We start from the raw sequence: 22,392 nt of genomic DNA on the forward strand, positions 1-22,392 counted from the left end.
TCCAAAAGGTAAAGTCTGATTGGTCCATACGAACTACATTCTGATTGGCCAACTCAACAACCGTGATTGGCTCACTTAGAATCAACCGCGATTGGCCGAGCCGATCGCGGGAGATTCAAAGTGCTGTCATTGGCCGACGAGCCGCGAGCAATCCCTATATGAAGGGCTGCCGTGGCTCCAAGATCTTGTACAGATCTTAACATAAAATAAAGAGCTTGAAGTGCACTGGTCTCGTGTCTCTTTTGTACCTGATCTAACAGTCACCATTCAAGAGCTGCATGAATACAGAGAACAGCAGACTGATAAACTGCCCAGGTAAAATCTACTTGCTTAGTATTTACTGGCTATGACAAGGGGCTAAGCAGAGCCTGGAAATTGCCATCCTACCATGAATATACCTAGTTAGTCATCAGAAGAAAGGATGAAATTTAAAATGAGCCATTGGTCTGATCTATTGCAGAAACCCCCAAAACTCAGCAGATACATTTTTATTTGTTTCCAACTTTGTATGGCATCCTTTTTATTATGCAAATAAAATTCTCAGTTGTGTTTGAGTGGTTTTTTTTTTAAGAATGGAACAGAATGAACTGCTTAGAAGAAGGAGAGAGTCAGAAAGATAATTTCCTCAGCAAGTCATCGTCACTAATGAAGTTTTACAAAAACAGATACAACCAAGGAAAAATAAAATTTCACAGGTGATAAATTTTTCCAATTTCCAAGGCAGAATTCGATAGGATTGTTAAATTAAGAGTGAAGGTGTCTGTTAGGAAGCAACGAACAATGATGGGTAATTTTATAGAGTGGAAAATTGAATCAAATTGCAACATTAAAACACAGCTCCTTGGAGGATCTGCCCCAAATGCAGGCCTACTTCAGTATATTTAGTTGGCGACTTGGGGGAAGGGATATACTGTATGAATGGAAGGACTGTGCAGTTGTAAACAGCATGAAGATGTGGCTTCAAAATGTCTTTAGAATGTCCAAGTTGAAAAGAGGGTGGATAGGTTACGAAAGAAAGTGCGTTGAGGAGAGGGATAAGAAATCTTCTTCAATCAGATCATGGGAGGGATTTAATTTGCCACAACTACCAGACTTTCTTTAAACCTAAATCTGAGCTGGCATGTATGAGAGATTAACAAACTGAGTGCTTCTGAGCATCTTTAGAGTATTTTATTTTTAAAGTTTTGCTAGGTTATCTCTTGTCCCAGTAAATAAAGTAATTTGATTGTGAAATAAAGATTGGTGTGAAATGTTACTATCCACAGCTTTATCCTCCACATGCATATATTGCTGATGTGAAACTCCATGCACGTGCTTGACAATCAGATAGTTGAGTGCTTTACACCATGCTATTCTTGAAGAGATGTCAGGTTTGCTACTACTTATTAATTCTAGGGTACAACTGTTAGAAAGATAGGTTTACGGGCATTGAATTATTAAATATTGATGTGTCAGTTAGATTGCTGACCTCAGAAAGTATAGTATTTTCCCTGTAAAAAAAAGCAGGGAAAGAAGTGTCTATGCTTTTATTTATCAAATCTCACTGAGGTCATTCCTGAATTTAAAATAGCTAGTATTTCCATAGAATGAACAGAAAATTTCAAACTGAGGACTCTAACTAAGGAAGTAAATAAATAAACTGTTGAATAGTAATTTTTCTCTTATAAGAATGAACCAAGAATAAGGTAAGAATAGAAAATGATGTTCACAATAATTTTTCTATTTCCAAAGGTGGTTCATGACTTAAAGACTCAAATACAGGATGGAAGTAACCAATTTCCCCCCCAGAATCTTTCTTCTGAAGCTTGCATCAGATGGTAAAGTAATATCCTGGAAAAAAATGTTTTTTCTGTGTTGCAATTATTAAAAAAAGATTCTGGCAAAGATACTGTAAAGCGTGTGGCCCTTCTTTTAACATAGTTTGATATATAGATATTAATATTTATGCAGAATTGGAAAATCCTAACCTATGAAGTGTAGAATATCTAAAGGACAAAAGTCCATTATCCTTCTCTATTAATTATCTTTTGCACTGGGAAAGAATTCTCTTTGAAAGATTTTCTAAAGCTTTTTCTAACTTGTCTTCTTTAGATGTTGATAGCACTTAGAATCTCTCTCTCTTTCTTTCTTTTTCTAGTTATGGCCTCGGGGAGAGGGAGAAAATCCTCTGAGAAACATGAGTCATTGAAAAGGAGCTAGATGAAGAAGATAATGATCTATTACTTTTACATAAATCAGTATTCAGAAAAGCTTGGTTCTTTTCCATCTCCCCATTCTCTGGTATTCAATTCAAAGATGCAGTACTCTTGTGAACTTTGTGGCAGTGACTCTGCATCATGTCTGAAGGATTGGGAATGACAGAAAGGAATGCTGCCAAGGCCTGAAAGCTAGTCCCTGGGTCTCAGAAATGAGGTTGCCAGATTCTCTATCCTTATCGAATTGCTATTGTTGCCCAAAATATTTGTCTGAGGAGGCCATGGAGTTTGGCAATGTGTGGCTTGGGTTTCTCTTTTGCAGTATGTGCAGTGATTTGTATACCAGATACTTCAGACTTTGCAAAGAGTTGGTAGGTACAAGGAGTCTGGATCCATTACAGCCCTAACAAAATATTATTTTTCTCATATGGTTGCTGTCTTTCTTATTTTCTTTTATTTCAATAAATACCTTTACAAAGAAGAAGTTATAACCCCCAAGGAGCTTCAAAATAGACTTTCCATATTGATCCTGGAGTCCTCATTTAGGAAGAGCAGGGGTATTTCATAAATGAAGAGCATGTCTAGATCCTTTTGTGTGGCTGTGTTACACGCACAAAAAAAGATATGAGCATGTGAACTTTGTGGCAGTGACTCTGCATCATGTCTGAAGGATTGGGAATGACAGAAAGGAATGCTGCCAAGGCCTGAAAGCTAGTCCTATTGTCTCAGGTTGGTCCCCTCATTTTAACAGTGAGAAAAATGAATGAACATTCCTATGAATTTGGTTGTGTGCTGATTAGCATGAATAAACCTATCATTATGATTTCACCTTATAGCCTAATGAGTAATCAGGGAATTGATGAAGTAGCTTCAATGACAGGGAATGTTTTCCTTAACGACCTAGAAATCTCTCTCTCTTGTGTTTGAAATGTAACAGCAATCAGAAGTAGCAGAAGGGGCAGAAGAATTATTTATAACAGATTTTGAGACAAAAGAGGCAAAAAGCTCTCTTATTTAATTGATGTATGATCAATTGTTTTGTTGCCTAATTTAACGATCTATTATTTCAAATAAGTTCTGCTCCCACAATGTAAAAACAAAGATTGTAAAGGTAACTTTCTTCCTTTTAAGAAAATTAACTCCTGTATTATTCTTCAGATTTTTAGTGCCTTGGTTTCAGAATTGCCTTTGCTTATAAAGACATTACTCATTTGTACATATATATCTATGTCTCTATGTGTTGCTTACCCCAAGAGTTCCATTTATTTGTTGAGTCTACCAGATATTGATACAAATAAACTTCACAGAATTCAGTATCTCATGAATCTCGGTTTTTAAAATCCCTAATCTGAAACCTTTTTTTTTTTTTTACAATAAAATGATATTGAATTTGTGTGAGGACAAAGTATGTCTTCCCCTCTGGAGCAACACAGTCTTTCCAGAGGCCTTCCAAAGAACAGTTAAGCCTTAGTATTAATATTTTGGCACTGGGGCCATATGAACTCCATCCTGCCAATCATATGACATCAACACTGGGAATTTAAGAACATGACCTATCCTTGTAACAACATTTCTTTTTTATTCTTGAACAGAGACATGCTCTTTCAGCCCTGAAAGTGCAGCTTCAGAAACAGTAACATATGGCTTCATGTTTCTCCTCCCATTGGCATAGATACTTATCACATTAATTTCTACCTTTTGGACTCCCATCTTAGCAACACATTGGCAAAATTAGGAGAAAATACCAAATGGAGAAGTAGTGGTATAGCAAATGTCAGTGGAGATACTCAGTTTCCACAGATTGAGAACGTCCACTTTTTGGATAAAGATAACCATTGGCTTGAAAGAAGGGTAAAAAAGGCCATTTACGTTAACACTGAGCAGTTCTCTCTCAAAAGAGAGGAAGAATAAGACACCACCTATCTCCTGTCTACAATGCAGTCCTTTCACAACAGTTTTAAGAAGTTTCAAACCACATTTGCACTCTGATATGTGTGACCCTGAGAGCACAGATAAACCCAAGTGGCTTAAAGAGCTCTCAGAGAGAGTGCTAATGACCAGATGACTGCAAAAAAAAATATGATCCTTCCAAACCCGCCCTCCCCCTCCCCTTATCCTGTCAGAACTAATCTTTCCATCATCTGTATCATCCTGCCAGAACCAATGAAGCTTCTTGAATGAGAAGCAAAACATCTTCTCAACCCCCCACCCCCGCAGTATAGCTGCCTTTTGAAAAAGCATCCTTGAGACATAGCAATAGTACATGTTGGGTTTTGAAAGACAGTAGAGATTTGCTATCCCGATGGGAGAGCATTGGAGGGTTTTCAGTGTAATTATTTATATTTGTAAGCCCTTACATTTCTGCATTGAAAAATATTTCCTCTATTTACCTATGGTATGTTTTTACAAAGCAATGGATAAACATTCATAGATTATATCTGCAGAAATACATGAACATCAGGAGAGGGAACATTTTAACAATTTACTTTTTATTTTAATAAACACAGGGAGAGGATGCTTGTTTTTGGAATGAATTGTGTGGAACTTGAGATTGGGATGATCTTGATACTTGATCTGCAAATAGTCAAAACAATTTTAGATGTATTTTTCAAATGGGAGACTGAAAGCTTGTTTCATAGAATTCTCCTGATTATACTTAAGAGGTTTGTAAGGGGAGCGCATAAATGCATAATTGTGCCTACCATCCCAGTCCTATTGTCCCCATTTATTTGTACCTATTTCCTGTATTCTTACTCATGTTTATACTTATAACTATTATCTTGTAAGCGATTGACAAATCAAATAAATAAATAAGCAAACAAATAAACAAATAAATGATTATACTTCTGTTTTCATGCTGTATTCTGAAAATAACATAAAACTGAAAGGATCAACTAAAACTTCAGTATTCCTAACTCAAATGGCTCACCTGGAAGAACTTCATAAATGCCCTCTTTGCCTTGCGCCATGGTCTCCTCTTTATCCAGATCTAAACTGGAATCCTGATTAAATGTTACACTTGGGATATCAAAACTCTCTATGTCATCATAGGCCTCTTCTTTGTCAGTATTATGGTAGTCCTTTTCGTTCTCTTCTTCTTCCTCCTCTTCTTCTTCCTCCTCCTCTTCTTCCTCACAGGGGATTATGAAGGAGTTCATATCTGAAAGATAAAAAAGAAAAAGAAAAACAATGGAGAGGGGGGAAGGGAGAACGGAAAGAGAGAGAAAGAGAGAGGGGGTGGATGGAGAGGGAGGGAGGGAGAGAGACCTAAGAATCTACCATGTGCCTGGCAGATTCAACAACATTACTACTTGTTTGCTAAAAATAAGAGTAGCAATGCTCCTCTGGAATTTCATCAGGTGGTCAAATCCATGCACAATCATAAAGAAATACGAAAGGTATAGCTTTCCCTGTATAACAATCAAAACAAATGTTCTGAAAGAAAGTAACTTAACTCTAACAGCCTAATAGACCACATTCTGTTGAGATCCTTAGTCCCATTACAGTATTGCAAATTCATGACAACACATACAACTTTAAAAATGTAATAAAACAACCTCTGCTATGCATATAGTACACATACACACAATCAGTGGCGTGTTAAAACTGACTTGTTCTGGTTCATGAAATTTTCTGAATTTTGAAACACAATTGAAAGCAGAGCTCAACCATGATGCCCAGTGCACTGATTAGCTGGTTGGCAGTTTCTGATGTGACATAGTGCCAGCAGTGAAGCCAACATAATTATTTGTTATAAATTTATTAACATAGCATGAAATGTTAACATGCCATCTTCTATTTTATTTATACATTTGTGGGTTGAAACTAGAACTAACTATGCAATTCATAGTTATGGAATTCCATAACAGATAAGATAGTCTTAAGTATTAATGCAGATACACTTTGAATCTGTATTCTCACAGGCAGGGTATTATTCTCATTGTTGAGGAGGATATTATTCAGAGTATCTATAAACATAACTAACAACCTATAAATCAAATTTGGTCCCCTTATCAATGAATTTTTAGAGTGAATAATGTAGGTTAGTAACAAAAACAACAAAGCAATAATACATTTTATTTTCTATCATAGCACCTTAAATAGCATTCACATTACGGGCTTTGCATCCTGACCAGCAGAGGACGCTTTGGGAGCATGCATTGTTTATAACAGAAAATGTCTTCATCAATGTGGAAATGTGATTTTAGGTTTTGATTAATCCATTCCACACACTAAATTTTACTATTATCAGGTTGATTTATATGCCTAAAAGGTATCCAGGAAATGGGGACCGGGGGATAAACCCTGGAGAAAGTACAAAATAAAATAAAACAAAAGAAGACAGGAGAAAATGTCATGTTTTGGATTTCTAGTAGATTTGTCTTGGTTCAGATGACAAGATCATAGATCTGTGATTTTTAATCAGTCTAAAAAAACAACTAAATATGTAACATGTATGAATATTGAAGTGCATTAAGGCTCATATGCACTTCCTTTAAACAAGGAAAATGTGGGATTAAACTATTATCAAAATGTGCTAAGAGAATGCTAGCTTGTACATCATGATTTGGATATGAGGGTGTGCTTTTAGAAGCTCACTGCTTTTCTACCATAGCTATCCTTGCCTGTGCTTTAAAAAAGCCTCTTCTTAGTTATGCATTTTTTAAATCTCTCTCTCTCTCTCTCTCTCTCTCTCTCTCTCTCTATTTTTTTAACAAAATCTAAATTGTCCTAAACTCATTTTGTCTGCAGCTTTCACACATCTACTGGTTTTCTTTTATTTTAAGTATGTTTATTAAGGTACTATCATATTAAGGCTATGTAACAACCTGCTGCAAGTTCAATAACTATCAAACATTGCCATTTAAGTGGTGAAGTAAGGGAAAGTTCAAATTATCCTCATGTGCACTACAAGAATAAAGAGGTCAGAAGACTAGGAGTGCATCAATTTATTAACCACCAAATTCTTCCATGTAATGGGAAACTCTAATTGAGCCATACTAAGAAGAGCCCCAGAGCAACCTGTATAACTCACAATAATGGGTGAACGTGGGGAGGATACTGTGTGTATGTGGGAATAATGTAGTGGATTTTATCCAAAAACACTTGATTGAAATCTGTTCATCATTAAACTTCTTACATAATTTTGGGTCAATCATGATTTCTCTACTTAGGTTATGTATTTTTGTGAGGATAAATGGGATTACTTTTGATGTTAGTCTTTAATTGACAAAAGCCTTAAAGTTAATAAGGAAACTTTTAGAACAAAGTCAGCCAATTTGGAGGTTTTGATTAAAATTGTCTAATTACATTTCTGTGATTTTCAGACAAGCTTATCACTGTATTTTTATGATTTTTCTGAATGAGTTCAAGATATCTATTGAAAAATAGATGCATAAGCTAAGATTCTTAGAAGTGTAGCAGACATTTTTGTATGATGATAAGAAATCTATTTTAAACACAGACACATAGCCTAGGTTTTTAGGAATTTAAGAAGAGCTCACTGATCACACAATTCTACCCAAACAAGGAGGACTATTTCTGGCATGATCATCTAATGCAGATTCAAGCTGTAAATGAAAAGGAAGATATCAAATGCTCAACCTAGTTTTAGAAAAGGCCAAGGAACAAGAACCATTATTGCTAATTGCTCAACTGAGAAAGCCAAAGAATACAAAAGAGTTAGCATGTACTTCGATGATTACAGAAAGGCCTGGAATATGTTTTAAAATATCATTGTCTTCATTGCAGAAAGATTGGCTTTAGGTAAAAAAAAAGTGAGTGAAGGCTGTAAAAATAAGTGAGTGAAGGCTGTATTCTCCATTCATTCAATGTGTATGCTAAATGTATGTTGAAAGAAAATAAACTGGAAGAAGATGAATATGATTTTGAATTTGGAGCAAAAAAACACCAGTAAACGGCTCTGTGCTTATGAGACTACTCTAACAACTGAAAATGGAAATGATTTAGAAGTTCTAATAATAAAAGGAATACAGTAAAAAATGGGCTAAGATTAAATATAAAAAGACCATATTAATAACCATACTGATAACAATTATAATAACCATCCTTAAATAAACGGGGAGTAGCTTCTGCCTTTTAGGATCAAGCTATCAACAATAAATGAAGTAGCAACAATTCTATGAAGTTTGGGACCTTTTCTATCAATGGTTAGATAATAAAATATAATAATAGAATATTTAGAAACTTAGGAAATAATGAATATAAACTTCTTTTTCTTTGATAGTATCTTTATAAAATTTTATTACGATAGACTTGGTATGACTTTATGATTTGCTATAAAATAAATTAAGTAAACCATAGTTATCTCGTTAAAGTATGAATTAATAAAATTATAGTCGAATGATTGTTCAATAATGATATCAGGCTATATAATTGTTGATTGATAATATGAGCTATTTTGTAACACAACTAAAATGGAGACTATGAAATGGATGCACACAAAAAAGTGGTAAACCAACCGATACACTGTTTGTAAATTTATGAAGGATGATGATGCTTTTATGTTTTAGGTCTTGTGTTTTATGTGTTTTTGTTTGTTGTTAAAACAATAAAAAAAAATTCAAAAAAAAACAACAACAATAAATGAAGTAGCAGTGAAGAAATATATCACGGGCTAGCAGTTGATAGGGTAAGGACCTTGGAATGAGTGTCCTATTGGATGACCTGAACAGGCCAGGTTAGGGACAAATTGTCCTGGAGAAGATCCGTGTATGTGGTTTCTAAGAATAAAGCTATGAAATGAAAATAGATAAAGTCTAGATTACAGATTGATCTTCTATTGCAATAGGTCAAATTCTTCCTGGGATTGAATTCCTGGACAAATTTAAGGAAAGAGGGGGCAGGAGCTTAGCTCTCTTAGCCACCATGTGGTAAGTAGGATGCAACAGAGATAATGTGGAAATCAATTTAAAAAGAATATTTATAAGGAGATGGAATTGGGAAAAGCTCAGACTACTTATATCCACGCATTAAAAAACACACCCATCATATATCCTTTCCATTGACCCACTTTGTTGTAGAAGGTGACACTAGATATATTCAAAAGACCTTTTAAAACAGCAAAGGAAGTTGTTTTCAACATCTGAAAGCAAAATCCATATATATCTACATTTATAAAGAATATCTTGGCTGAGCAAGGCCATAAGTAAAGAGTTTGAGACTAGACCAACAGTTATCAAAACTCTCTGCAGATGCCCTCAATATTCAAGGTTAAGAAACAGGCAACAAAAAATATAAAGATTAAGGTAAAGGACTCTATGATAGAGGACAGGAAGGCCTGGAGGAACATTGTCCATGGGGTTGCGATGGGTCAGACACGACTTTGCAACTAACAACAAAAGGACGACTTTGCAACTAACAACAAAAGGACTCTAGGTGCTCATCTCTGTTTCTTAGCTGAGGGAGCCAGCATTGTCCGGTTTGTCGGCCATGGCGGCAGGATTTGCGGCTGCGCGATCCCTGCCGCGCTAGCCGTTTTTGGGACTCCGACTCAGACGGGTACGGAGCTAGGCTGCCCTGCAGGGGCAGCTGAAGGTAGGGGATCCGGAGAAGGGTTTGGGGTGTTGCAGACCCCTCCCGGCCGACAGAACCTCCTTTTCCCAGGACGGTGCAGCGGCGAAACCGTAATGGCCGCCACAAAGAAGCTGGCAGCCGGGTAAGAATGCGCAGGAGGAAGTGGAGAAAGTGCTTGAGAGGAGAAAGTTTTTCTTGGTTCCTAGGACTCTAAGACATATTTGACAAAATTCCTGAAAAGTACGACTTTCTGAACGATACCTTGAGAAGAGGAAAAAGCGGCAGTTTAATGGTGCTGAAAGGATAGCTTACCCTCTTTTTTTACGGAATAAAAAGTGAATATTAAGAAACCTATTTTTTTTTAGGTGAAAACTGGCTTTAAGCGATGAGTGGGAAAAGAGAGGACTAAAAAAAAAATATTTGTATGCTAAGATTTTGTTGGAGGAGATGCCTTAAGGATTGAAAGACTAAAATATATTGCAATAAGATTTTAAGAAACAGATTTGGACTTTCTTTTTCTCTAATTGATACTACCCTAGGAGGAGAGAGTGGGAACTCTGTCTTGGTTTGGGCTGACTGATAACTTTGGGATTGTCTTATTTTTCCTTTGGAATATTCTGACTGTTGTAAGAGAAAAGAAAAGAAAAGATTTATAATGGCTTCTTCTATCGAGGAACTGAGAAAAGATTATGAGCAAGCAAAACAAAATGGTAAAGCTGGTTTGAAAGAAGCCTGCCTTTTTTTGGAAATGGCGTTCATTAACTATCAACAAACATTGCAACAGATGAAGACAGCAGAAGAAGAACAAAGAGAGGAAGCCATCTTTAATAAATCTCAGAACTCGACCAAGAGGGAAGGAAGAGGGAAAAGAAGAGAAATAAAGGACTTAAGATTTAAAAAAACATTTAAGAAAGGGAAAAACAAGGTGCAAAATCAATATAAGGATGGTAAACAAAAGGGAAGAGGAATACGACAGAGAAGGGAAGCCAGTAAGGCAGAGGCTAGAAGAAGGGGGTAGAAAGGTTTGTTGGGAGAAGAAAGAAAGGGAAAAGGTGGAGAAAAGCTACAAAGTTTTGAAATTAAATGGGAAAAAGAAATTTTTTTAGGATAAAGGATAAGTATAATTTCTTCAAAGAGATTTTGCAAGGTACATAAGATGATATTGTAGTATTGTATTAGAAATAGAAAATTTAAATGGCTTGAGAGTTGATAAGAGATTAAAATGTTGAAATGTTAATAATGATTGGTTTGAAAATATAATATGAGGGGAGATTTAGAACATTAAACTTTAATTAAAGAGTTTAATAAGATTATGGTATTGATGTTATTATAAAACTTTCATTATAGTATTTTGTTTTTAATATTTAGATCTATTGTTTAACTATGTATTTAATTGTTTTGGATGTATTATTCAGTTAGAATGTACCAAGCAAAATCGGATTGGGTATTTTAAAGATTAATTTGATTAATTTAGTGGGGAGATAGAAAGGCATCATACTCTGATTAGTGATTTCAGGAGAAATTTCTTTCTTTTTAAAAGGAATGAGATAAAGGTACAATAGAGAATGGACAAAAGATATAAATATAATGACTCAAATTAAGATGATTAATTAAGATAGAATTAAGAAGAGTGAAATATGTGGAGAAGTTAATATAGAAGACTTAGAATGGTAAATAAAATAAGTAATGATATGTAAGATGAGCATGAATATAATTGAAGTCCATGAAAAGAGAGATACCTGGGTCCAAGTTACTTTCCAAAAAGATCTTTTTTATGTTTTGTGTGTTGTGTGTATATGTTGTTTTTTTTTGGGGAGAATTAATAAAACCTTGTAGAAATATAGAATGAGAATAATGGTAACTAAGTCAGAAAGAAATAGATGAAATAATAATAATAAAATTGAATAAGAGTAAAGAGAAATAAAGGGAAATTGGATAAGAGATTTTTGTATGTTTATATGGAAATGGTTTAAAACAGAATTATAGTTTATCTGACTTGTTAAATTTATAATGGAAAAAGGTTAAACATGTAATGGATAATGATGACTTGTGTGTTTTGAAAACTAATAAAACTTGTTTTAATAAAATAAAAAAAACACCTCTCTGCAGATGCCCTCAATATTCAAGGTTAAGAAACAGGCAACAAAAAATATAAAGATTAAGGTAAAGGACTCTATGATAGAGGACAGGAAGGCCTGGAGGAACATTGTCCATGGGGTTGCGATGGGTCAGACACGACTTTGCAACTAACAACAAAAGGACGACTTTGCAACTAACAACAAAAGGACTCTAGGTGCTCATCTCTGTTTCTTAGCTGAGGGAGCCAGCATTGTCTGCAGACATTTCTGTGGTCATGGCCTCCATGACTATACACTGAAGCACATGGAAGAGCAAAAAATATGTTAATACATAAAGGCAGGAGAAAGAAACACAAATTTAAATCCAGGGCTGGTATAGATATGGTTTGGCTAAATTCTTAGATTCTATAGTAACTGATCTTCATTATCACAACTGTTTCTTTTGCATTTATCAATTTGAGTCTAATCCTTGAATCTTTCTCTGCAAAGCCCATGAATGCATGCTTGCTTTCCTAGAGAGATATTTATTACCATTCTCAGGGAAAGTTCTGACAGAGGGTATCTAGTTTTATCAGATCTCTGATAGAGTGGATATCAAGATTGTATGAGATGGGTAGGATCTTTATCCTGCCTGGTTTATTGAGGTTTATTGTTCACTGAAACCTGAAGAAGATTCCCCAGTACTTTTTTTATACACTGGCAAACTAATATGTGCTTCTGTCACACCAAAATATGAATAAGAATATATAGTTAATCACGATATAGTTCCTGATTTGCTGGCTAGATCCAGGACATCTCAGGAGGAGATTTTTGTTTCATTGAGCAAACAACCAGTTCCTTCAACAATATCAATTTTTACTCATTCTCTGCTTTCTATAAAATTGGAGATACTTTTTGAAGGAAGAGAGGGAAGAAATGAAAGATAATTTACTTTATGACATTTTAGCAGAAGGCCCAGATAGGTTCCAATTTGCAACAATATGTTAAAGCTGAATATTTTATTTATAGGTAAAATATAATTAAGGTGATTGTACTGATTATATTTGGAATTATCTATGTCTCACTGGTATAAAGTATAAAAGTAAAGATGGCAGCTGGGAGAAGATGCATTCTGTGGAACCCCTGAGGTTGGCGGTTGGAAGGTTTGCTTGCTTGCTTGTGGCTCACTGCTGTCTGCTTCAGGCGTTCTTTCTCTCCCAGAGGAGTGATTGACTGGCCATGGATTTCTGCCATTAAGCCTTTAAGCCCTGATGAGATGCTGAAGGATCATCCAGTGCTCTTGTGAGGACAGAGAACCTGCCACACCAAGTGATTTTAAACAAAATGTACAAAGAAACATAAAATAAATCCTGCTGCCTCCAGCCTTGATGCCTCTCCTCCATTTCAGGAGCAAGGCAAAATAAGAAGTTTCTTGAGTGAAAGCAACTGGGACTCATGACTTCCAAACTTTATTTATTTTTTCCTTTCTTTTTAAACATATGAAAAACTAAAGAATTTCGTCTTTACTTTTTCTATTCCTTTACTTACAATAGTTGCAAATTTAAAACTGCAAATTTTTGTGGATTGTAAACTGCATTTGAAGGAATACAAGGCTTTCTGACAAAGACATGGAATCATATGATTGTTTAAGAACAGCTGATTTGCCCTCACTTCATGTATTTAAGTATTCTTTCAACATGTGCCACAAGGAGCAGAAGAATAATCTTTAAAAAGGTTGAATTCTCTTTCACAACAAGGGAAAGACGTGAAAAGTGTGATAAATATAGATAACAATATTCTGTTTGCCTTAGATCTAAGACTTTTGTTGGATTTATTTGGAGCATTTATATGGACCATAACAAAGTCATGGATAAAGAGGATAGCACCATAGTGTCTTGCAAGGTTTGTGCTATGCTTGTATTTCTGCTTATGTAGAACTCAAATTATATTTGCATCTAGTATAAATTGACTGGATTGGTGGAAGAGAAGATGGATAATTTAGAGGCAAACCTTGTTACCTTTTTGATAAAGTATCTATAGTAGAAATGCTTTGAATATCGTATGTGTGGACTTTAGTGAAAGTAGGACATCAAAAGTTTCTGTATTGGGCCCAGTGCTCTTTCACATCTTCATAAATGATCTAGCTAAGACAATAGAAGGGAAACTAATCAAATTTGCAGACCACACCAAGCTGGGGGAATTGGCAACACCTTGGAAGATAGACTCAAGATTTAGAAGAATTTGACAGCTTGGGGTCCTATCCAATAAGATGCAGTTCAGTGGTGAGAAAAGTAAGGTCCTGCATTTGGGCAGGAAAAAACAAATGCATAGAATAGAATATGGGATAACTGGTTCAACAGTAATAATTGTGACAGGGATTTAGGTGTCTGAAAGGACCATCATGTAAATATGAGCCAGCAGTTTGCTGCAGCTGCAAAAAAAGTCAATGCAGTTTGCATCAATACAGTGATAACATCAAGATTACAGAAGGTATATCACTGCACTACATTGTATTACCGAGGCCACAGTTGGAATACAGTGTCCAACTGCATTCTAACACAAGTTACCTCAACACGACAAAGATGCTGAGGCCTTAAAAAGAGTGCAAACAAGAGGAACAAGGATGACAAAGATCTGGAGGCTAAACCGTACTATGAATGATTAAGGGAACTAGGTATGTCTAGCCTAACAAAGATATATTAGGGGTGACATGATCTCTATCTTCCAATATTTCAAGCACTAATACAGAGAAGAAGGAATTGACTCATTCTCCAAAGCACCTGAGGGCAAAACAAAAAACAATGGGTGGAAGCTCATTAAAGAAAGATCCAACCTAGAACTAAGGAAAAATTTCTTGATAGGTTTTCAAGAAAAGCTTGGACAGCCATTTATCCAGGATGGTATAAGGCCGTGATGGCAAACCTATCGCACGTGAGCTGCAGGCAAACTTACCTCACTGCACATGTAAGCAGCTTCACAGCTGATTTTCAGCTGGATTTTTTGGCCTCCAAAGGCTTGAGGAAGGCTTCTGCAAGCTTTGCAGGCCGAAAATTAGCCCGTTTTGTCACTTCCTGTATTTTTGGAAAAACAGGAAGTGATGAAACAGGGCTAGTTTTGGGGCCGGCAAAGCTTGCAGAAGCCTTCCTCAAGCCTTTGGGAGGCCAAAAAAGGCCTCAAACCCGCCGAAAATCATCTGTGAAGCGCAGTGCAGGTAAGGGGGCAGTGGGGGGGGTGTGGATTGCGTGCTCATGCATAGGGGGCGTGGGGGTCACGCATTGCCTTCTGGGTGTTGGCATGTGAGCGCGAGCGTGCGAGTGCATGCACAATTTTTGGCACAGGAGCCCAAAAAGGTTAGCCACCACTGGTATAAGGTCTCCTGCCTTGGACAAGGGGTTAGACTAGAAGACCTCAAAGGTCTTTTCTAGTCCTACGGTTCTATCAATCTAAGATATACAGTACCTGATACATTAACTGAAGTTAATGGAACATAGTTATGCTTCCAAGATGTCTATTAAAGATAGAAATAATATGTTGATAAAAAGTTGAGAGGCATGGAAGGGAAAGTGATGACAAACAATATGTGGTAGAGAAAGAAAGTCCTGTTGATTCGATCAGTATCCATAAATGCAGCATGCCTATATCTGAAGAAAGAATAAGGGCATGAATTTTGAAAAAGATAGGTATGAAGTGTTATTATACTGGCAACCCTTATGTAGAAAATCTTGATAATGGCAATCAGAAAATTAAATAGCTCTTGCAATCCTTGGGATGCTGGAGATAAATAGAAATGGTCTTGTGATCATTGGGTGTTAGAGCGGTAAGCATAACTTTGGAGAATATTTTGTTTAATATTTCCTTCAAAAATCTCCAAGATGGGTGATTAAGAAATATAAACAAACGAACAAGTAAAATAAAGCAGAACATTGCAAAGTTGTTACCAGTCTGGACTCTACCAGTATCCAACCCCAGGACCAATATAAAAGCAGATATGTTCAGAGAAGGCAGAAATACAGGAGAGTGAGAACTATATTGTCAAAAGTCCAGAAGAACAAGATAGGTATACATGTTTCACTTGAAAAAAATTTAGAAATATTTCTTCTCCTTCCACTTTGTGAAAACTGAAGAGAATGATAAATATGTAATTCATTCATTGGTTAATTAATTAATTAATTCTTAGAATTAAAGTATGGGTTTGATTTTTCCTAAAAGACTCACCTTTCTGCAGAAATGTGATATGATCCACCCAGTCTATAGCTTCTGCAGGATTAGCAGCTGTGAACTGCAAAAGAAAAAAAAATCACAATCCCAAATGTATACAGATAGTTCTTGACTTATGACCACAATTGAGTCCAAAATTTCTGTTGCTAAGCGAAATATTTGTCAGGTGAATTTTGCCCTATTTTACAACTTTTTTTTTTTGCTATAGTTGTTAAGTGAATCACTGCAGTTAGTAATAAAGTTGTTAAATGAATCTGGCTTTTCCATTGACTTTGCTTGTTAGAATGTCACAAAAGGTGATGACATGATTGCAAGATACTGTAACTATCATAAATATGAGAAAATTGCCAAGTGGCTGAATTTTGATGACCTAACTATGGGGATTGTGGAATGGTCGTAATTGTGAAAAACAGTTATAAGTCACTTTTTTCAGTGCAGTTATATCTTCAAACAATCACTACATGAATGGTTGTAAGTTAGAGTATCTGCATTGATTTACATGTTGGATACTTAAATATGGCACCACCCTCAGTGCAGATTACATGCCACTGGTACTACGTTCTACATGTAGTCCTCAACTTACAACTTGCAATTAAGCCGAAAATGTCTCTTGCTAAGCAAGACATTTGTTAGGTGAATTTTGCCTCATTTTTGGACTTTTCTTACTACAGTTGTTAGGCAATTCAGGTTAAGTTTTAGGATTTAAGTTAGTAATATGGTTATTAATGGACCACTACCTGTATTCATTCATTCATTCATTCATTCATTCATTCATTCATTCAGTCAGTCAGTCAGTCAGTCAGTCAGTCATCCGTCCGTCCATCCGTCCATCCATTCATCCCTTCATCCATCCATCCATCCATCCATCCATCCATCCATCCATCCATCCATCCATCCATCCATCCATCCATCCATCTGTTAAATTGCTGAAGTTTGCAGATGATACAACTGATTGGGCTCATTTGAGACAACAATGAATCTGCATACAGATGGGAGGTTGAACAACTAGCCTCGTGGTGTGACTGGAACAATCTGGAACTGAACACACTCAAAACCGTAGAAATGGTGGTAGACTTTAGGAGAAACCCTCCCACACTACCCCCAATACTAGACAACACAATATCAATAGTAGAGACCTTCAAATTTCTAGGTTCTATCATATCCTAAGACTTAAAATGGACACCTAATATCAAAAACGTCATCAAAAAAGCACAACAAAGAATGTTCTTTCTGCTCCAACTCAGAAAGCTTAAACTGCCCAAGGAGCTGCTGATATGGTTATACAAAGGAATTATTGAGTCTGTCATCTGCATCTCTATAACTGTCTGGTTTGGTTCTGCAACCCAACAAGACAGACACAGACTTCAGAGGATAATTAGAACTACAGAAAAAACAATTACTACCAACCTGCCTTCCATTGAGGACCTGTATACTGCACAAGTCAAAAAGATGGCTGTGAAAATATTTACAGACCCCTCACATCCTGGACATAAATTGTTTCAATTCCTATCCTCAAAACGTTGATTATGTGTCTGAATGGTCAAGCAGTTGGCAACTCCAAATCTCAACTAACAAATGCTCGGTCCTACACATTGGTAAAAAAAATAATCAACACACCAAATACAACCTAGGCAGATAGGACCTCATTGAGTACCCTCACTCTGTCAATGACCTTGGAGTACTCATATCGAATGACCTAAGCACCAGAGCTCACTACAACAGCATTGCCAAAAAGGCTTTAAGAGTTGTAAATCTAATCTTATGAAGCTTCTCCTCTGGTAATACTGATTTGCAAACTAGAGCATACAAAACCTTTGCTGGACCAATGCTTGAATACAGCTCTGCTGTCTGGAATCCGCACTGTATATAAGACATTAATACAATTGAGCGAGTGCAGAAGTATTTTACAAGAAGAGTACTACACTCCTCTGTTCCCTACAGCACCAGACTTGAGATTCAAGGCTTAGAAACCCTTGAACTATGCCGGCTAAGATTGGACTTAAGCATAGTACATAAAATTATATGTTACAATGTATTACCAGTTAATGAATATTTCAGTTTTAACCACAGCAACACAAGATCACACAACATATATAAACTTAATGTAAACTACTCCAAACTTGATTGCAGGAAGTACGATTTCAGCAACAGAGTGGTCAATGTCTGGAACTCATTACCTGATTCTGTTGTCACATGCTCAAATCCCCACTCCTTTAGCGTCAAACTAACTTCTAATGACCTCACCCCATTCCTAAGAGGTCTGTAAGGGGTGTTCATAAGTGCACAATCGTGTCTACTGTCCCTATCCTATTGTCCCCAATTATTAGTACCTATTTCATGTACTTATATTTATTTTTATTTCTATTACATTGTAAGCATTTGACAAATTAATAAAATAAATAAATAAATGATATCCTATTATTCCGTAGGATCATTTGAAATGCAATACGGTTTTTAAAGACAGTTTACCATTCAGTTGCTGAATCAGTGAACAAAAAGAAAGGTAATGCCTTATACTGCAATGTTTTTGTCTGGATGAATATCAGAATCTCCTTCATTTCCACCACTGTTCATCTCTTCTCATTCTGTGTAAAAGAGTCCCCCCCCCCCACCTTTTTTTAAATGTTATTTTTATATTCATTCACTTATTTTAAAAATCTAAATAGACTCATTGAGATATTTTGAACAGCCTTGAATCTCAATTAATTTTACTGGGTGGAATTTTCACATGTTGATTGGGTTGTATCAAGTTCAAACTCAGCATAAATTAGCTCTGAATTCATATTAGCTTTGAAGCAGCAACGTCTAGGCCCTTTCCACTTGTATTAATGCCAGGATAACTTAAGTTGATTAGAATGAGAAAAACAATGGTTCAGGGGGATTAAGTGGTTTTTAATTTGGTTTTTAATTCTATATATTTTAATGTATGTGTTGAATAAACACAGAGATGGTATTCAGCGTGTTCTGAACAGTTCTGGAGAACCGGTAGCGAAAAATTTGAGTAGTTCATAGAACCGGCAAATACTACCTCTGACTGGAGGTTTTACAGCATCCTTCCCCTGCCACGCCCACCAAGCCATGCCCACAGAACCGGTAGTAAAAATTTTTTAATCCCACCACTGAATATACATTAGTAGAAAGAAAGTCCCATTCCCTTAACAAAAAATTATAGGATCTGCATGTTGTGCACAGGAGAATAAAGGATTCATGCTGGAAGCTAGAATTTTCCAGAACAAGAGCACACTGTTATGTCAACAACTATCAGACAGCACCAAGCCTGAGGAATGCATAGCAAGGCATGTGTTAAATCATGGGAAAGGCAGGAAATAGAACACTGGCAGAGGGTAATCAACTCTTTAAAATAGTTTCATTTAAGTAAGTAATAGTAGTAGTAGTTGATTATTCTTGATTGTTCTTAAAACCATGTCAAAATAAAATAATTCCAGGATAAAATAGATTAAAAATACAGCAATGAAACATGTATGTGGTAAACATAAAAAATCATAATGAAAGTTTTTGTAATGCCATGCCATACTGACTTTCTAGCTAAATTCTGTGGCAAGCATTACCGAAGCAGTTCAAGAGGATTTTAAGCTTCATGTAGCAAAATATTCTTTAAGTCAGGATATTGGAATTTTACAGCTAACTAAGATAAATGGATGGATAAATAAAGAGTGATAGAGAGTGCTATTTGTAAAATTCTACTTGGATGGACCTCTATAAACGTGATCAATGACAAAGGAAGCCCAAACATTTCACTGAGCATTTTCCAAAATACAGAATACAGAATGTCCCCTTTTCCCTGATTAAACAAATATTGTGACTAATTTTTTTTTGATGAAAACTCTTCCTATAGTTCATGTTGGCAAAAAGAACACTTTCCATTTCTCGTAATCATACCTCATAGGTCCGTTTATCAGGAGAAGTCAACTCAAAGCAGCAATCTCTTCGGGAATCCTTGCGCAGATAGGGAGCCAACTGAGCATGGTAGCTCTCAATAGCAAATATGCCTTTTGGTTGTTTGCCTGTACAATAGCAACAGCAACGATCAGTCATTATTGGTATTCAACACAGGACCCTAAGGCCTTCAAGATTCCTTATATTTATTTTTAACTTATTTGTTATTAAATTTTATGCCAGCCATATCATTATTCAAAGTGACTTTGGGAAGCTTATAGAATGATGACCAAACTACGGATAGCAGAGATGAATTTAATCATTCTTTTATTCCTGCCATCCAGGCAGTCCTTGACTTACAATCACAATTGAACCCAAACTTCTGTTGTTAAGTGAGTTTTGCCCCATTTTACAACTTTTCTTGTCACAGTTGTTCAATGAATCACTTAGAATCACTTATTAACTTTATTAAGTTAATAATACGATTGTTAAGTGTATCTGGCTTCCCCATTGACTTTGCTTGTCAGAAGGTTGCAAAAGGTGAACACATGACCCTGTGAGACACTGCAATCGTCATAAATATGAGCCAGTTGCCAAGCATCTGAATTTTGATCACAATTTTGATCATGGGGTTGCTGCAAAGGTCGTAACTGTAAACAAAACTGTCAAAAATCACATTTTTCAGTGCTGTTGTAACTTTGAAAGGTCACTAAGTGAACTGTTGTAAGTCAAGGACTACTTATAATCCCCCAAACTCCATTTTATTTTATGGATTACTTGAGCTCCATTACAATGATACATGTTCCCTTTGTTATATTTTCATCTGCATATGAGCTTGATATTCAAATGCATTGGCATTACTGGTTTAATTTAAAATGTTGAACTCAAATTTTGATTTTGGATGTACAATATTCTGGATATATCAAAGAACCATGTTGTTATTGGAACTCTGAGTTAGGACTAATATTCATGTTACTACTGACATACGGAATAAACTTTTAATTGATGTATTTCTGATGAACTGATCTGTGTGCACGGGATTTTCATTTTAGATTTTCTTCATTCTGGCATCAACAACCCTACCTCTGAAGTTTGCAACAGCTTGGAAAAAATTGCACAGAAATAACTCTCCACTTCTAAACAGCTGCTAGATGAAGCAATTTAAAGCTGTCTCCATATGGCAGGCTTGACATATGCATTTGCTTCAAGCTAATATGCAGGAGGGTGATAAAAAGGGAGGATCCACAGGATCCATGTTGCAGGATCAGAAGGCAGATTCTGCCCCCACTCAAAAGTTCACCCTAACCTCCCAATTAAGTCATTGATTAGGACTGCTGGAAGATGCTGTTTTACTAAAACACATCTATTTTGATGGAGAAGGGGTTTTGGTTGCTATAAGAAACATTATTTTATAATATAACACCATTAGATAGATGAAAGCCTTCCTTCCCCCATTTTACAAGTGCTACGAACTCTTTTTTTTTTTTAAATTTCCTAAAAAAATTATCAGGAAATCAAATTGCTAATATATAATGATTAGCCATTTAATATTGACATTGTAATCTCACAGGAACAAAATTGCAGTTGGGATGTTATGATTGTTCATCAGGGATTCAAGAGAAGTACAGAAACAGAATAGAAGTTAAACAGGGTTAGATATTCACTTAACATATTCTCACGAGGGATCGATACTCTTTGTCACATACAAATACCCAAGTTCCACTGTTTAGTGGAAGGATAAGTAAAATAAGGTAAAAACAGAAACATAATTTTTGTTACAAGAATACTATTTTTACAGAATTTGCTATCTATATCTAGCCAGGTTAGGGTTAGGATATAACAAGTTATTGATAGATGTTTCTATGTGATGCTGAATTTCTTTTTTCTTTGCACAATGTATGAAATTGGATGTTCAATTCACAGTGTGAATTTGTATTAAATATTTCAGGCTCGATGCCAAAAATACATTTTTCTCTCTAAAATTTTCTTGTAACTGATATTAATTTGATATTCTCTTTCATCTTCTTATGCAGCAGACCATCACCATATCGTTGCTTAACTGGACCACTGTATTTTTCTTCCAATGTTTTTATGTTTTTCTAAGTTACTGGCTGTTTCTCTAATGAGCTGAGCACCACTGTAAATTATCTTTTTCCAAAAATGAATGTTTGGATTTTAATAGGTAAAGTTAATGTAAAATTTAAAAAAGATTTTTTCATTTTGTCTCTAAAATTTTGATTTAGTTTATTTTTTCTGATATTAGTCTATATTCCCCTCCCTCCAAAGAAGTGATGAATCCTCTAGTCTACTACATTGTTCTGTTACATGAATAGGAGGTTGTGCCACAGGCATTACCAGAGGTGGTATTCAGCAGGTTCTGACCAGTTCTGGAGAACCAGTAGTGGAAATTTTGAGTAGTTCGGAGAACCGGCAAATACCACTTCTGACTGGAGATTTTATCCTTCCCCTGCTACGCCCACTGTGCTGTA

The 22,392-nt window shown here is 35.8% G+C and overlaps 1 protein-coding gene across 1 annotated transcript in view; it reads right to left on the reverse strand.

Moving 5' to 3' along the window:
* The window catches only part of SKAP1 (src kinase associated phosphoprotein 1), a 484,834-nt gene that overhangs the window by 77,530 nt on the left and 384,912 nt on the right, over positions 1 to 22,392 (reverse strand). The window contains exons 6-8 of the mRNA XM_087945337.1: positions 19,907 to 20,031; positions 16,004 to 16,067; positions 5,125 to 5,355 (exon numbers count right to left, since the gene is read on the reverse strand). Coding sequence (XP_087801463.1) covers positions 5,125 to 5,355; positions 16,004 to 16,067; positions 19,907 to 20,031 — 420 coding nt within the window. The remainder of the gene's footprint in view (positions 1 to 5,124; positions 5,356 to 16,003; positions 16,068 to 19,906; positions 20,032 to 22,392) is intronic.

The sequence above is a fragment of the Notechis scutatus genome, chromosome Z (genome assembly GCF_049901735.1).
Source record: "Notechis scutatus isolate UNSWTSFEM ecotype Mainland chromosome Z, rNotScu1.2, whole genome shotgun sequence".
Classification (NCBI taxonomy): Eukaryota; Metazoa; Chordata; class Lepidosauria; order Squamata; family Elapidae; genus Notechis; species Notechis scutatus.